This window comes from Dicentrarchus labrax, unplaced genomic scaffold (genome assembly GCF_905237075.1).
Source record: "Dicentrarchus labrax unplaced genomic scaffold, dlabrax2021, whole genome shotgun sequence".
Lineage (NCBI taxonomy): Eukaryota > Metazoa > Chordata > Actinopteri > Moronidae > Dicentrarchus > Dicentrarchus labrax.
In genome coordinates, this window is record NW_026136721.1 from 15,979,059 (window position 1) to 15,995,338 (window position 16,280).

At 41.3% G+C, this 16,280-nt stretch overlaps 1 protein-coding gene across 3 annotated transcripts in view; it reads left to right on the top strand.

Moving 5' to 3' along the window:
- adcy9 (adenylate cyclase 9) overlaps window positions 1-16,280 on the top strand; it is a 41,041-nt gene that overhangs the window by 15,418 nt on the left and 9,343 nt on the right. For all 3 annotated transcript variants that reach the window (XM_051386690.1, XM_051386692.1, XM_051386691.1), the window contains exons 2-7: window positions 10,258-10,457; window positions 10,651-10,758; window positions 10,952-11,223; window positions 12,172-12,274; window positions 13,146-13,363; window positions 14,392-14,551. In XM_051386690.1, the coding sequence (XP_051242650.1) occupies window positions 10,258-10,457; window positions 10,651-10,758; window positions 10,952-11,223; window positions 12,172-12,274; window positions 13,146-13,363; window positions 14,392-14,551 (1,061 nt within the window). The remainder of the gene's footprint in view (window positions 1-10,257; window positions 10,458-10,650; window positions 10,759-10,951; window positions 11,224-12,171; window positions 12,275-13,145; window positions 13,364-14,391; window positions 14,552-16,280) is intronic.

The window sequence follows — 16,280 nt, forward strand, 5'->3', positions numbered from 1 at the left end:
GAAGGCCTTATAAGGATGATAAACCTAACCGTCACCCTGCTGCACTGTCATACCATACACCGCCAGATTACCTGCGTACTTCGAGTTAATATTTGGACAAGTATGTGCACATGCATGAAACAAAGTGACGTTTCAGTCGTCACTGGTTTCCCCTTTGCAGCGGGACCAAGGTTGGTTCTTTCTCAAGGACTGTACTCCACTGCTGAGCGACAGCCTCCCTGAGAGAAACTCAAAGCCTCTATGAAGTGAGACACTAAAATGTCTTTTAACAGCTGTGTGTGTGTGTGTGTGTGTGTGTGTGTGTGTGTGTGTGTGTGTGTGTTTATCAGAGTGACGCAGAAACAGTGGGAGTGCGTCACTGTTCCTGTCAACCCACTGCACTACATGACACACACACACACACACACACACACACACACACACACACACACTTGTAGGACCTTCGGGGGGAAGATCCATTGATAAACAGATGGTGAGGAAAATGGGATATATGTACTCGAACCATTTTACCTTGATTAGACAGATGTAAAACACCAGGAAGAGAGAGGGAGACAACTAAGGTTTAGGTATAATTTAGGTTGGATCATTTCTGATTCCAATTCTTCTTATCAGTCTATTTGTTTTTAATCCTCGTTCCAATTATTGTCATTATATTTGAGCACAAACAAAAATGCAAATAAATATGAAGCAAAAAAAAACCTCAACAACACCATAAATCTGTAAACTGTTTTGTTTCTTATTATGTTCCAGACTCTAGTCTATTGGAACTGGTTCCACTTAGAACAATTTCTCGATATCTTACCCTACCCTAGGGAAGATATGACAAAGGTCGCGTGTTTGACCCAAATCTAAAAAGTCATGGCCATGCAGTACATGATCCACCAGGCTGCCCATAGATTCTTTATCAAATCCCTAGAGTATAATTCAAAAGAAGATAAAATAGTGGAGAGAAAAAATAAAGCAAGGAAAGAGAGCGAGTGAGGAACTCCCTGGACTAAAATGATGGCACAAAAGAGGGAAGGGAGGAGGGATGGATGGATGGGAGGGAGGAATGGGAGGGTATTTGAAGGAGGATCGTGTGAGAGCCTCATCCCTCGGTTCCATCAGCGTGTCCAAATATGGAGGCATCTGCTGTTGCATGAGGCCTGTTCTCAAGACCCACCACTGACCAGGGAGAAAACTGGAGGGTAGGGAAGGGAGGGGGGCTAGAAAAAAAGAAAGACCGGTGGGAGAAAGTTTAAGTGAAAGGAAGATGGCTGAAAGATTAGCGAATGAGACAGGACAGAGCAGAGTAGCTAGATATAAAGAAAGGTAGTGAGAGGCGGCGGGAGATGTAAGGTTTGGCAAGACAAAAGAGAAAGAGTTGAAGGCGAAGGTTAGGACGATAGTTGAGTAGAAGTTGGAAAGTTGGACAGTTGGAAGGCCAAGTCTGCGAAAAGGGAAAACAAGTTGAAGTCTATTTTTAGTGCTGGAGTTGTTTATTTTCTGACTGTTCCAAGCAGCAAGATGAAAGTGAAGAATGAAAGAAAAGGTTAGATGAAGCTTGAAGAGAGAAGGGGAAGTTAAGTCACTGACTGCCTTAATTTGTCCTTTTCTGCTTCAGTTCTGAGGTCAACTTAAGTTGCTTTGATGCTTAATTGGTCTGAGTAAATGTTGTGTGTCTCTCCTTGTCTCCCTCCGTCTTTTATATTCACACACACGTTCACTTTTTCTGTGTGTGGGACCAGAGGGGAGCCGGCGACCTTTGGGCCACTGGGGATGGTTTTGATCATGTGGTTGGAAGCCGCCATAAGGTTAAAGGTCCTTTGTCAGGAAGTGCAAAGTCCGGATTGGGACGGTCCTCTGGGGATTGTCTGAAATGTCAGTTTTAGTCCAAAAGGCTCACTCAGACACCCAAGAGGACTGCTGAGCCGGACCTGTGTGTGTGTGTGTGTGTGTGTGTGTGTGTGTGTGTGTGTGTGTGTGTGTGTGTGTGTGTGTGTGTGTGCGCGCATGCTTTCAACATTTTTGAGTGGGTTTGTGTGTTAACTCGTGTGAGTGTTTACACAAGCCACACAAGGAATTGTCTGCCAGGAGTCAGTGTGTGTGTGTACATGCAGTGTGGTTAGAGTGTGAGCATGTGTGTGTCTAGGCATGCAAAGCTGTGCAGTCATTTACCTGAATCTGTGTGTGAGTGAGCAACTATGTTTGTAAAGTGTGCAAGGAATTGGTTTGTTTTTTTTCCGATTAATTTTGATTCATTGTTCATTCAGTATGATGTCAGCAAATGGTGAAAAAGACTCATCACAATTTTCCAGAGCTTTAGACTGATTGTTTTCTTTGACAAACAGGCCAAAAACCTAAAATATTCATTTTACAATGATATGGTATAGACAAAAGCAACATTGGATTGCACTGGAGAAGCTGACAGCGAATAAGGTTATTGTGTTTTTATAGTTCAGTGAGGCCCGATCCCCAGAAACACTCAGATCTGGCGGAGTTGCTAATTTAAATTCATTAAATTCAGTGCCTTGTATCGCTATTGTCCAAGCTAAGTTACTGAGTCCATCATGCTGTGTCGAAAGCACACCGGTGAAAGGACAGAGCAGTTTCTTGATAAGCACTCGGTACAGCTCCTCAGCAGGCTTCCACAATGCTGGCCAATCAGAAGAAAGTTGGCTTTAAGGGAGGAGGAGGGGCTTAGAGAGGTTTGCTTGAGACAGAGGGTGAATTGAGGGTCTGCATGAAGACACAGTAGAAGATAAATGTTTTTAAAGAGTGAATCATGCAAAGCTACTCTAGTGGAGTAAAGAAGAAGATAGATGGAGATTAGCATAATATGTCCACTTTTTGAAATTACTGAAATGTTTAATATAATTGAAATCATATGTGGAAAATGACTGATTGATTGATTCATTTACCAGTTGTTTCAGCACTAGTGCAATGTGTTTTTATCAGTAAGCATGAGGCATTAGTTAGTTAGGAGTGTATTTGTAGAAGAGTCTTTTTCTGATGTGTGTGTGTGTCTATGGTGTGATGGCCTTCGGGTGTACATGTGGAATGTGACGACTCAGCTACGCTTCCTCTCCATTCATCCTTCTGTTCATTCATTCATTGATTTATTCATTCATGTGGATACACCCTTTACATTTGGTCTTGTGAAAGGGACTGCATGTTGTGTGTGTATATATATTTGCTTGTTGGGGGTGTTTGCTAATAAACAAGGATATGAGAGGCAAAGACAATCTCACTGCAGTGCACTACCTTAGATGAGTGTGTGTGTGTGTGTGTTTGTTTGTTCGGATATATCATCCATCCAATATGTCTCAGACAGGCAGATGCTGCATATTTCCTGGAAAGGGTGTCCTGTGTGTAAAGGGCTATGCCCTCTTGTGGGGTTTGGTTTATGTGATCACTCTACATAGTACACACATGAACAACCAAATTAGTCTCAACAAATATCAACATTTAGGTAGTGTTTATTGCAGAATTTTTCAGTGCAAAACATAGTACAGATGTTTTATTTTCATATTATTTTGCACATTTGGAAGTGTATACGCAACTTTTCAAATAAAGAGACAATAAGAGTGGAAACACTATTTATTCTACTGCATATTAGTGTAGCAGTTGCCCAATGCACTTGCAAAGAGGGAACAATTAAAAGAAAAACCTAATAAATGAGTGGTGAAATATAAAAAATGCAGACCCTTTAACATAGGGCTCACTGAATTGCCTGAGTATGAAAATTATGTGTTTTTGCTAAGACATAGAATATATATTGATGAATATCATCCCAATTAAACATGAGGAGATTTTGGGCTGATTTGTTAGAGCTCGTTTTACTGATTGGCACACAGTAAATTAGAGAAGAAGAGTGACGGAGTGACGGGACAACCTGTCTGTTTTAATTGGCTGTCCCTGATGTAGGGGGTCAGAGCTGGCACTTTAGAATCCGTTGTTAGTTATGAATCAGTCACTCTCACAAGTGTGCCCAAATGAGTGTACGCTTGATGCTGAGTCATCATTAGAGCGAAGGCTAACCTCGGCTGAACACAAGTTATGACAGGGCTGGGTTTTGAGCAGGCTTTATTAGTAACTAGTCTAAGACAAAGTGTGAGAGGGGGATATAGCACCTGTGTGTGTGTGTGTGTGTGTGTGTGTGTGTGTGTGTGCACCTACAGGTGTTTCTATGTGTATTGTTTCTCTTTGAGTTTAAATAAATGTGCAGAAGAGAATTTGTATCTGACCCAAAAAACAACTGGCGCTGAATACCAACAGACCCTAAAGAAGTTAATACTTGAATGGATCCAACCTCAGAATAAATAACTCAGCTCACTGTGTTGCTTCCAATATAGAATAGAAGAAGAATAGAATACCTTTATTGTCACTGTATACATGTACGATGAGATTAGAAAGCCAACTCCAATAGCACTGCAAAAAACAGTACAATTACAATATGATTTGATACTGCATAGAGTGCTAGCATCTGTCAACACCTTATCCTATCTATTAAATGAATTTATTGGGGATGTCCCGATCACGTTTTTTTGCCTCTGGCCCCGATCTGAGTCCTTTAGTATTGAGTATCTGCCAATACCAAGTCCCGATCTGATAGTTGTTCTTCCTAGATAATGCATTTGCACCGTGCACACATCAAATACATAAAAAAAAATCCAATGCTTGACAATTGAATAGCTCTGCAATACATTAAGGAAAGAAACACCTGCATTGAAGCGCTTCCTTTTTTAAAATGTTTTAGAATATAAACCCTCTGTAATCTTTTTGGTCTTGTCACTGTCTTGGGGAAGTTTCTTTCTCCAGTGTTTGGTGCTTCGGTGCAGCTTTTGCCAGAAGAACTGGGCATTTCTTTGTCTTGGTGTGTGAGTTTGCCTGTGTGTATTGTAGTGATAGTAGCTGTCCTCAGCTGAACCCTCTCTGCTTCAGCCAGCTGGTCTGAATCAATCAATAAAAACCATTGAGCTGCATTGAGACTTTAGAGTGCTAGTGTCAGTTTCTTTCCCAGAGTGCTGCATTTACAGAGCTTGGAGAAGATCGATAAACAGACACCCACACACAAATGCACACACGTGCAGATATACACACAAATACACACACACATAAAAAGCTCTACAGTGTGTTTCAACGACTTTGGCTGCACAAACTCAGTAGTAAAGGATTACCTTTGTTATGCCTTAGAGCTTGGATAAACACACATAACATACAGTATATGTAGAAAGTAGTTGACACTTGCACTGAAGCACACACACATTAACCTACTGTGCACTTGATGGTCGGAAAACTGCAGTTTTTCAGTGTCTGTTATGTCAAACCTTTAAAAACGCTCACAATTCAAGGCCTGTTTTAGAGTTTAGAGCCGGCCGTTGATAAAGTTAGAAAGCTGAAATGGAAGTAGACAAGGAATGTGGGTTATGTGAGGCATGCTAAACTCAGTGACCTTCAAAGTACTTTAGGCCTCTTCCTCCCCCTTGCCATCTCTTCGCTGTTTGCCACTCTGCTTTCGCTATATCCTCTGTGTTTGTGTCTCTAACTTGTCAGCATTTTTCTTCTTATGCGGGACGCATTCTAGAGTAAGAAGGAAGATCACAAGATAAGTGTCTGTTATCAAGCATTTCCTGACAATCTCAGCCAACTGCAAACTGGAAGTATGTATTATATGTATTTACAAACACCTTTAACAGAGGTGATGGCTGTGCCAGTGTTCAGGTGTGATGGGGGCTGCTTCAGTGGGACTTCGCTTTACCAGATGATAACCTGGCCACATTTTTGTTTTGACTTTTATAGTCATTTTTAACTTGGGAAGGGAAGCTACATGAGACAGCAAGAGCTGCTCAGCCATGTCCTGGAGCTAGATACACTATTTACATACAAATCAGCAAATATAATTTCAGACATTCAAATCAGAATTATAGACAATAATACAAATCTTGGCATAGTGTCCAAAATTCTACTGGAGAAATGAAAACAAGATAGTTCCTCATTAGGTGTTTTGCTGATGGTTGTGAGCAGTGCTGTATAACATGCGAAAGGCATAGCATTTAATTGGCATAATTTTCCCACTCAAAAAAACACTATGACCCCTCGTGCCTTGCATTCCTTAAGGTTTTTCGACTAATTTATTCAGGTTTTGTCTGCAATTTGTCAGCTATCTGTAAATAATCACAACACATCTGGTTCAGAGATTCTTTGTAAAAACAATTAGCAGTTACATTCCAAGAATTTGGGTGGTTTTCAATTTGAAATTTCTGATACATGTTGGCTGATACAAAACTGTGAACCCAGGATGATAAGATGGTGAAACAAATTACACTATTATTATCCTATGGTTATTTTTTATGTGAGTCTTATTGTCTTTCTACATCTTTCAGACAATTCACAGAACACAAATTCAGTCCACTGCAGGTTAAAAGAAATGATGGCAATATAAAAGAGCAATTTCTTTCTCTGTATAACTATTACAAGACCCCACAGTCACTTGCTCAAGCTGTTTCTCACAGAGAATCAACTTTCGGTCTCTGACAGTTACCTGATTTGTGTGTGTATGTGTGTAACAGCATGTGACCAGTCACAGTGAGATCAAGAGCATAATAGAAAGAGGAACACAAGGAATTTTTATGCAATTTACAACTATATGCTTCACCAGTTGTTGTACAGAAGGCCCCTGATCTGATTGAGTACAGAACCCCATTGCTAATGGATGGCTGAGAACAGCCGTGAACCTTTGTGTGACAGTGTATGTGTGTGTGTGTGTGTATGTGTGTTGAGTTCTCATAAATGGCCTTTGTCGCCTGTTTGGCAAAGCACTCCAACCCTACGTTTGGGCTGTTGTTGGCCTAAAGGCTGAGGACATGTGCCAAGTCTACACTGTCCCAGGGCCTGGAACAAGACACACTGTGCTTCCAGACTTCCAAGATAAGTTCATTGTTAGTTATGCATTCATAACTAATTTCATTTATGCAGACAGCGAAACAGGACAAAACGATGTGGTGGTCAAGCCCATTGGTTCCACAGTGGCCAACTTAACTTCTGGTGTATCTTTTAAGATTTGCGACTTAGGGAAGATTAAATCAGGGAGACAATCAAATCATATAAATTGACTGAAAGGTCCAGTGTGTAGGATTTAGTGGCATCTAGCGCTGTCGTTGCATATCGCAACTCCCTTGTCTCACCCGCCCCTTCCAAGTTGCAAAGGAGAAACTCTGGTGACCACAAAACGTGCAAAAAATGCAAATGTACCTATGTTGGGGCTTTTGTTGCCTTTAATCTATAGTAAAGGCTGTAGAGTGACAGGAAAGGGGGGGAGAGAGAGAGAGAGAGAGAGAGAGGGGATGACATGTAAGGGCCACAGGTCAGAGTTGAACCCATGGGCCGTCAACTCTAGCTATCAGGGCACCCCCATAAAAGGCTAATTCTAGGAAAACAAAAACATACCTATATTCAGTTGATTATACACTAATGAAAACATAGTTATGAATATTATATTCCATTTCTGCTAATAGATCCTCCTAAATGTGACACAATGCCAATAATGTGAACAGTTTGTTCTTATTCTTATTCCACTTCATTAATGCGTAGGTATTATGATTTTCCTTAGTTTCGGTGGTATATGTATATGCTAAAGTGTCGGATGTTGATTTTAAACGAAGCCAAAGAGGCAAATCCCTGTGAACAAAAAGCTCAGAATTCAGACTGCTCTGAACATTTCCAGTCTAAGAACAGTCTAAGTTATCTGACCCCTCTGCTCAGGAGTCACAGCGAACCGCAGAAAAGTTTTTCTATATAAACTTTCAGGGACTTACGGAGTTCACTGATGGACATTTACTTGTATCTGTTAGCTAACTGCGAACTGCTGCTAATGGACTGAGAGACCGGCATTCCTGGCGATTGAAAGGTCTTCTACTAGAGATGTAACATTAAACACCAACAGTACGCCTAATTTAGCTGTAGGCTAGCAGCACCAACTAGTTAGTGGCTAAATTTCCATAAGAAAATGAAGAAAATATTGAGAAACGATATATTTTCATCAAATCAGTGAATAAAGCTTTGTATAGTAATCAGTGAGGCCAGGCCCCCAGAGACACTCTGCTCTGGCGGCGTCTTTTCAACCTAATTGTTGTCTCATTTGTGGTTTGATAAAAAGTAAATTCATCAGATTCTGTGCCCCATAATGCAATTGTCCTTGCTGCCGAGAGCACATCAGTAAAGGGACAGAGCGGTTTCCTGACAAGCACTGAATTCTGCTCCTCAGCATGTTTCTGCAAAGTTGGCCAATCAGAACAAAGTGAACTTTCAGGGAGTCGGGGGGTTTAGGGAGATGGCTTGTTTCAGACAGAGGATAAACTGAGGGGCTGTATGACTATAAGATTAAGATAAATTAGGATGTTTTTGAAAAATGAATCATGCAAAGCTACTCTGGTGGCGTCTCAGACTAAGAATACAGAGGTGAAGGTTGGAAAAGCTTTACAGTGTTTACTGAAATTGAAACCAAGTGGTGGTAGCAGTAGTACCACTACCGATGTTGCTCTACACAATGTCTAATTTTTTTGTTTTACTGAATCAGTTTCTCATTATTACATTAGATTTCTATTATACTGACTCACTGAAAAATGACGAGAGTAGAAGGAAAGGAAAGATAAGAAGAGATATTTAAACTGTAGACACATGTGAAGAGAGACAGGCAGGCATGAAGGGGAGTCAGAGGGATGTGTTGGCTGTTAGATCCACTAAAAATGTTGCAAAAATTCTGTAGTACACAAACCAACTTATGAACACACCCACTCAGCATCAGACTGACGCACATGCTTTCACATATGGGTCGGATGCTCATCAGTCACACTTACCCAGGGTGACACATCATCGCATATCTTTCCCTTTTTCTGTTGATTAAAAACATCTACATTTCCGTTAACCTGACTTATGGTTCTCTGAATGGATCTTTTCTCATTTTGGGAACATTCAATACTTTTCATCATGATCTATGGGGAGGGGTACATTGAGTTTAATGCCCACCCAATGTTAAAGATGCAGATCCAATCCTGAATAGACGGTTTGGTCTGATAAAGTCCATTGGCTGTCGAAAAACTTTAATACATTTATTTTACTAACACAGCTTCACAGCTTCATTAAACACAGGAGGTCTGTCTCTCTTTTTCTGTCTCTCACACACACAAACGATGCATCCTTCACCTCTTAACAGTTAGTAAAAGTAAAATAGTAGGCTACATGTGGATATCTATATTGTCTCTTTTAGCCTACTGTTTGGCTGCACTATGTAGAAAAAAACGTCCACTGTTGCAGGATTTAACCCATTTCGACGTGTAAATGGTGCACATAACAATGTAATGTCCGTTGACGGCCCCATTGTGGCCTACAGTTGCTCCTCATGTCTTCACTCTGCTAAAAAGGTTAGTGCTTTTAGCTGTTTGAACAAAGAGGCCAGCTAGCTAGGTTACTGTGTGTTTGGACAGGCTGATAGCGGCTGGCTACGGGCCACCACTATAATCCACTGTTTGTATATTTCCTTGTTGGCCCTACCGGTGTAGGGCCAACAAGGAAATATACAAACAGTGGATTATAGCGGTGAACCGTGTGAACATGGCCGGAGCTCTGGGCTGATGTGCAAACATAGTTGGTGAAACACCCAGTATTGCATTACAACATGCTTGTTGTCAGTGTGTGCGCACCAGCAAAGAGTGGCTAATGATTGGCTGATATGGGTACGTCTGCAACTAGCCACTTTTTTCACAAGTTAACTTTTCTTTCACAAAATGAATGTCCGTCACTCAGAAGTAATGAGATACCAACATTTCATTGTGAGATTTCAAGTCAGAAACAACATTTATTCCATAATGATATAAAACAGCGATGCTCATTTCAAGCTTTAACCAGCAAATATTTGGTATTTTTATTTGATAACTGACCTAAACGATCAGCTGTCAGAATTATAATAACTAATTGCTCTGCAGATTGACTAGATTGTTTCAAAACTAGATTAGAGAACGCAGATGAAACATGCAGCCATCCTCACATTAAAGGATTTGTTGCCCAGTGAATATTTGGCATAAACAAATACAATCTTGTGTGTTATTGAAAGGATTGTGTTCTCAGTGTCACCATCAAGAATAATGCTGTTCAGGAACATCTGATTACTAGTTGCCACTTTTTATCTCTTTGGTGGTGCTGCATTTGTATTCTTTCTACAAGCAAATTATGAATTGTGATTTTAAACAGAAGGGATTTTCTGTCTTTGCTTCACCTCAGGACTGAAAACCTACCTGATCTCAGGAAGGAAGGTGGAGCATGATGTGCAGTGTAGCTGTTCTCAGGTGGGACTGTCAGACGGAGATTTTGTCAGAGTCAACCTATCCTCCTGCCCTCAGCCCCGCACACCGGACCTCATCCCCGGGGGAGCGCAGGCTGCTGAGCCCCTGCTTCCCCACCAGCCACCAGACAGGATCGGGGTAATTCCAAAGAAACAAAAAATTGAGCGTGGAATATAGAGATGGATACCTCAGCTCTTCGTTCTGTGATGCTGTTGCTAGTTTGTGCTAGTTTCTAAAGAAATTGTGTGACTTGGTGAAACACAGCCATATAACTTAAACTGCTGTGTGTGATAAGTTTTAATTTGCCCTTCTGCCCTTTCTCTCTCTCTAGCCTCCCTATGTGTCCCGTAGTGTGGTCTTGTCTTCGGGGGCCGAGCAGAGTGATGATGTGGCTGTGCTGAACGGCTGCCAGGAGGAGCAAAAGACCAGCAGCGCCAAGGTACAACACACACACGGATGAACAGTGGCTGCACCAGTGCTTTGTCAAGCACCCCTATAAGCATTTGTCACTTGAGTTCCTCAAAAATCATGCCCTGTGTCCCACATTATTTGTGACCTTTGTATTTTCTGCATCTCCTTAATCTTGTCCCTCTCTTCTTTGTTGTCTTTTTCACTTTCTGCTCCCCATCCAGTTTATCCCAGGTCACAGCCCCAGGGCAGCCAATGGTCTCCTGAGTCCCCCGCTAGAGGACCCAGTGCGAGCCAGCCAGAGCTCCCTGTGCGACATGCTCCAGGAGAAAGAAAAGAAGACTAGCACTAGCACAGGCACTGGCACCAGTCTAGGCATGGCTGGCACAGGGGCAGCAGGCCCGGGAATGGACCACTCTGCCCTGATCCAACTGCGTGCCAAGAACTTCAGAGAAAAGAGTGATGGCCATTTTGTGGATGTTATCAGGGAGGACAGGTGAGCAAAGATGTTAAAGGTAGAATTTATGAATTTACAGTACCAATCAAGAGTGACTGATTATGTATGATTTTTGAGATAGATTAAATAGAGGTGAAGGGATCCATTTAGTGAATAATCATTAATAAGATCCCATGTTTTTTAACTTTCTAAATCAATAAGCATCAATTATATGAATAATATAAACTGGAAACACACATGAAAACAGACAAATGTGACAAACGCCACACAGAAAGGCCTCAAGATGCTCTTTCATGCAAAACATTGGACACATTTTAATAGCATAACTCCACTTGCAGAGGCCATAGAATTTAGAAATCTAAGTGTGTTTTCAAACCTATAATTCCTTTGCTCTTGTTCGAATGTGGATGAGTTGGTAAATGTTTTCCCCTAGGTTTGTTTTCTTTTCACACAGAAGAAAATCCAAGCAAACCAAAATGCATCACTAAAAGCCACATGACAAAATTCACTCTGCTCATTGGTGATATGTGTCCAGGGCGGGAGCAAGAAAGAATCCACAGGAAGAAGGTCATATCTGCCCAAATATTAAGAAGGCAATGTACCCTGATTCATTCTCTGGCTAGTTGCAAGTAACTGATGATTGTGCTCATCTGCAACCCAGAATTTAAAGCGCACTCCAGAATTTGTTTGTAACTGGATAGAGACCACTTCCTCTTAATGGTTTTGCACCCGAGTCGGATTTCTGTGTTCAGATCAATCTGACAATTCAGTCAGATTGTTGAAAACGCGGATCCAGTCTGCAAATTGTTAACATCTACTCAGGATAGAGTAGATAGAAGAGTATAAAAGTACATTAAAGAGTACAAAAATACATATATTTCCAATGTTTTTTGTAATTTTGTCAGTGAAGGTTTATTTTTTCAATAATATTTCATATTTCAGTAAAAATCATATATTTGCTCATATTTGTTTCTCTGTGCTTCATAGTCTGATGAAGGACTACTTTTTCAAGCCACCCATCAACAAGATCAGCCTCAATTTCCTAGAGAGACCTCTGGAAAAGGCCTACCGCAGCAGCTACAAGGAGGAGGTACACACACAGACAAACACACTCCTAATTCTGTATTATCATAAGTTTGTATTGACTTTCATTACCCTACCTGTCACTGTGATTATAACCCTCATCACTGCCTTACTCTGCGCTAACCTTAAAATATTTCCTGGTGAAAGAGTGTACAGGTGAGATGCTGTGACTTTAGAGTCTTTTCCTAATTTTCCTATCCTAGTACATGGATGGGAAAAAAAACACAAGCACATATCAGATGATACTCTGGGATGAGAGACACATGGACCTTAGACAAGCACTTAATACATCTAATACATCTAGGTGTCCTGGATAGTGCTCTTTGTGTCTGTGTGTGCATGTGTTTGTGAGTGAAAAGGGCAGGGGTTATTGCAACGTTTTCCTTGTATTCCCTGTTTCCCAAATTTTATTTTAGTGCGACACATACTCTCACACACCCAGGACCAGTTCCAGTTGGCCTGCATTGACCCCTCAGCCTTGCAGCCCCCTGCTGTTACACCAGTGTTACTACAGAGCTAAAAAATGCTGAAACATTAAACATCTGAGTTCATTTCATGGAAGTTTACACATAACACAACTACACATAACTACTCAGATTTAGTTTAGTTTGTTTGTTTTTCACTCTTTTAAAATTAGTTTGGGAGACAACACAAGAAAGAAAAGCTGAACAGAATTGTGTTTTGGGGGCTTATGATGTATGCATTGGATAGTGATAAATTAATTCAGCCCTTTTCTGCTTTTCCAGCAGTTCTCTTTTAAGTAAACACAAAAATTATGGTACAACACCTATGTATGTGCAGTGTAAGCTGCTGGCATGATTTGCAGGGAAATCGAGCCACCGCCTCTCCTCAAGTTAACCTTTTCTCGTCCCCTCCAGGTGAAGAACCAGGTTCAGGTGCAGACATTTGCGAGCTCCACCTTCAGCTCCTTCCTGGATGTTCTCCTCAGCTGTTTTGTCTTCCTAGCCCTGACACTGGCCTGCTTCCTTCCACCTCTGGTGAGCCCGGCTACCGTGGGCCCTCCAGCTCCCGCTGCTCTGGCTGTGGCTCCCCTGGCCGGTCTGCTGGAGCTGGCCTCCCTGGTGCTGTCCATACGGTGAGGAGGCTTAGGCAGATGACATACAGATGGAGTGCGCACACATGTTTTGTATCAAACAGAGTTCGACCAATAAGATACCAAGACCAAGATTTATTGTATCGAATATTTTGACTAGTTTAGTGAAACAAAATGACAAGAACTCCATTTTCCCCTAGATTTTATTCTTTCCTGGCAGGATGGAAAAGCTTCTGAAATGTCATTTAGGCTGTTGTTGTCAGTGCTGTGCCATCAGGGCCCAGGAATATGTAAGTGTTTCCAGTGTTTCCAAATTGACTGCTGTAGTGTTTGGTTGGTCTGTATCTCTTGGGCCTCAATGGCACAGGATGGAAAACCACTGAAAGATCATCACGTAGCACTACAACTCTCCGCTGAAACCAAAACAAATTATTTTATGTGGTGGTTGGCTCCCACACCACAATGGATTAACCTCCTTGGTCAGCTAAAACTGGCTCATGGCTAATTTTTTGTGAAAGACCAGTATTGGCTCAGAAGTTGGCAAAATGATGTCCTGGTACCAAAAATATCCCATTTCTGCTTGGAGTTTCGAGTTTTTGAAGTGCTGAAGATGTTTCTTGTTTATTGTGTGGTGTGTGTTTATGGGAGTGCATGCATCTCAGTGGAGAGTATTTGAAAATTGAGTTAATTTTCACTCATTGTCGTGCAGAAATGGGCAATAAATCTTCATCTTCCAGCTGGGACTTGGACAGCATAGTTGTGTTTTAATAATGTGTCTTCATTAAGGATTGATTAGAGTCTGCTGCAGTTTTCCCTGATTGAGCAGGAAGAGGAGTGGGAGTGGAGTGGGGAATAATATATATATATATTTTTTTATCCCTATTCTGTGTGATTTGTATTTCATTCAGTTATCGCATTACATGTTTTTTTGCTGATTCTGAATTTGGTCTCATTCAGAAAAATTTAAGAATGAACTGTTACTTCTTTGGAGCTGTGCTGCTGGAAACTCATCCTCTGTTGTCTCCTGTCCTCCCCTCTCCTCCCCTTTTCTCTCCTCTCCTCTCCTGCAGTATGGCCTTCTATCTGGAAGAGGTGATGAACTGTACTCGCTCCCTGCTCCTGGTGGTCTCTGGATGGGTCCCCCGTCACATGATTGGGGCTGTGTTAGTCTCCCTCCCCGCCATCTCTGTCTTGTCCCACCTCACTTGCAGTGTCCACTTGCCCCTGCAGGTAAACATTTCTGTTTGTAGCTATAAAGTGGAAAAGTGTGGGTGAATGGATAAAAGAGGCTAAAATGACTGTGCTATAAGTGAGCACTCAGAGATTCTGTGTGTGCAGTATATCCATCACTGTCTTAAGAATCCTGCTCTGGACAAATGGACTTCACATCACTCTGTTTGCAGCTTGTTTGCTGGTTTGGTGTCTTCTGTAGTCCTGACACAATTAGTTGAATAATTAGTAGTTATAGATTAGTCAGTTATGAGAATTAACAATAACTACTTAACAATATTGCTGCTACAGCAGCTGTCAGCACTATTACTAAAGCTTCCATCACTGTCACCATTAGTACCAGTACTGCAACTGATTTAATTACTGCTACTACTCTCACACTGCCTCTGCTGTCACAGGGGCTACTGTTAATTGTGGTAGTGGTACTACGTGTGACTTCCAAGCTATAATGGTTTGCCCTCACTGATATTTTTAAGCCAAAGTAAGCAGAGAAGAGTTGGGCGGTTTGAAACCTTGCCCATGGTGGTCTGAAGCCAGAGATCCTTGGAGACCAGTAGAGCCGTTAGCTGGCATTAGCCCTGATAGGAAGTGTAGAAGGAAAACAGCTAGGAGGCTTCAGAAGGCTTCGCCTGTAGACCTTGGCACCATAAATGTTGACATTTCTTCTTCTCTGAGTCCTGCATGTGAGAAGATTGAGAGCAGCCATACTTTGCAGCGTTTGGTGCTGTTTTGAGTCAAGGCCATATCCAGCTCTGTACAAGTTTGACACTCTCCTTCCAGCTTTGTGCCAACGGCTGCTTGCAAGATGTGTGGTGTTTTTGATATCTTGTTTTTCAAGGATTTTAAACACCCCATTTCTCTATCCGTTTCTCTCCCACCCTGCTCTGTATATCCCCTCCACTCTTCCCAACTCGTCGGGGCTTGCAGATCAAAGCAGTAGTCTCAGGGAGGGTTTTTAATTAGACATGCAGTTTTCTGGACTTTAATGCCTTTGAAGATATAAAACCCAATAACAGGGCTGTGGGGGGAGGAGGGGGAGGACGTGTAGGGATGAGAGGTAAAAAGATGTTATCCTGTCACTGTAATCATGAACAACCTGTAAATGTCCCTAAATTACTACTGCTGTATCCATGTATGTTTGTCTGAATAGATCCATGTATATTTTGGTAGCACAAATCAGCATGTTCTTCATCAAATATATCATAGAAAGAAACATCTACATTTTAGATTCCAGTTAAATTACATTACTTTGCAAAAGTGATATTCCACTGGGCTAGAAAGAACTAATTATTTAGGAGATATTAATCTTTCTTGTAACCAGTATTGTTATCATGAATGAAAATGGACAAGCAAAACTATTGGTTAAAAACACATTGCGCAAACAAATACTTTTCTCTTAACACAAGTATTAAATTTTACTGAAAGCATGACTGATTAAAGAAAGATTCAGGTCAAGACATAGCCAACAACACGAAGAACCCTTGACTACAACAACAACAACAGTCCAGTCATAACAGATCTTACTCCATATGGCCAGAGAATTCTGTACAAAGCTATGCCAAGGATCCTACATGTAGCTATTCCAGTCAGAACGAAAGGACACAGTCATACATTTATTTGTCATGCTCACTGACTGTAATTGCTGAAAAATGTGGCTAATTTAATTTCTATATGGTGTTTTTAATACTTTTCAGTGGTTATAAAATGTCATTGCTTGAATTGAGTGCAT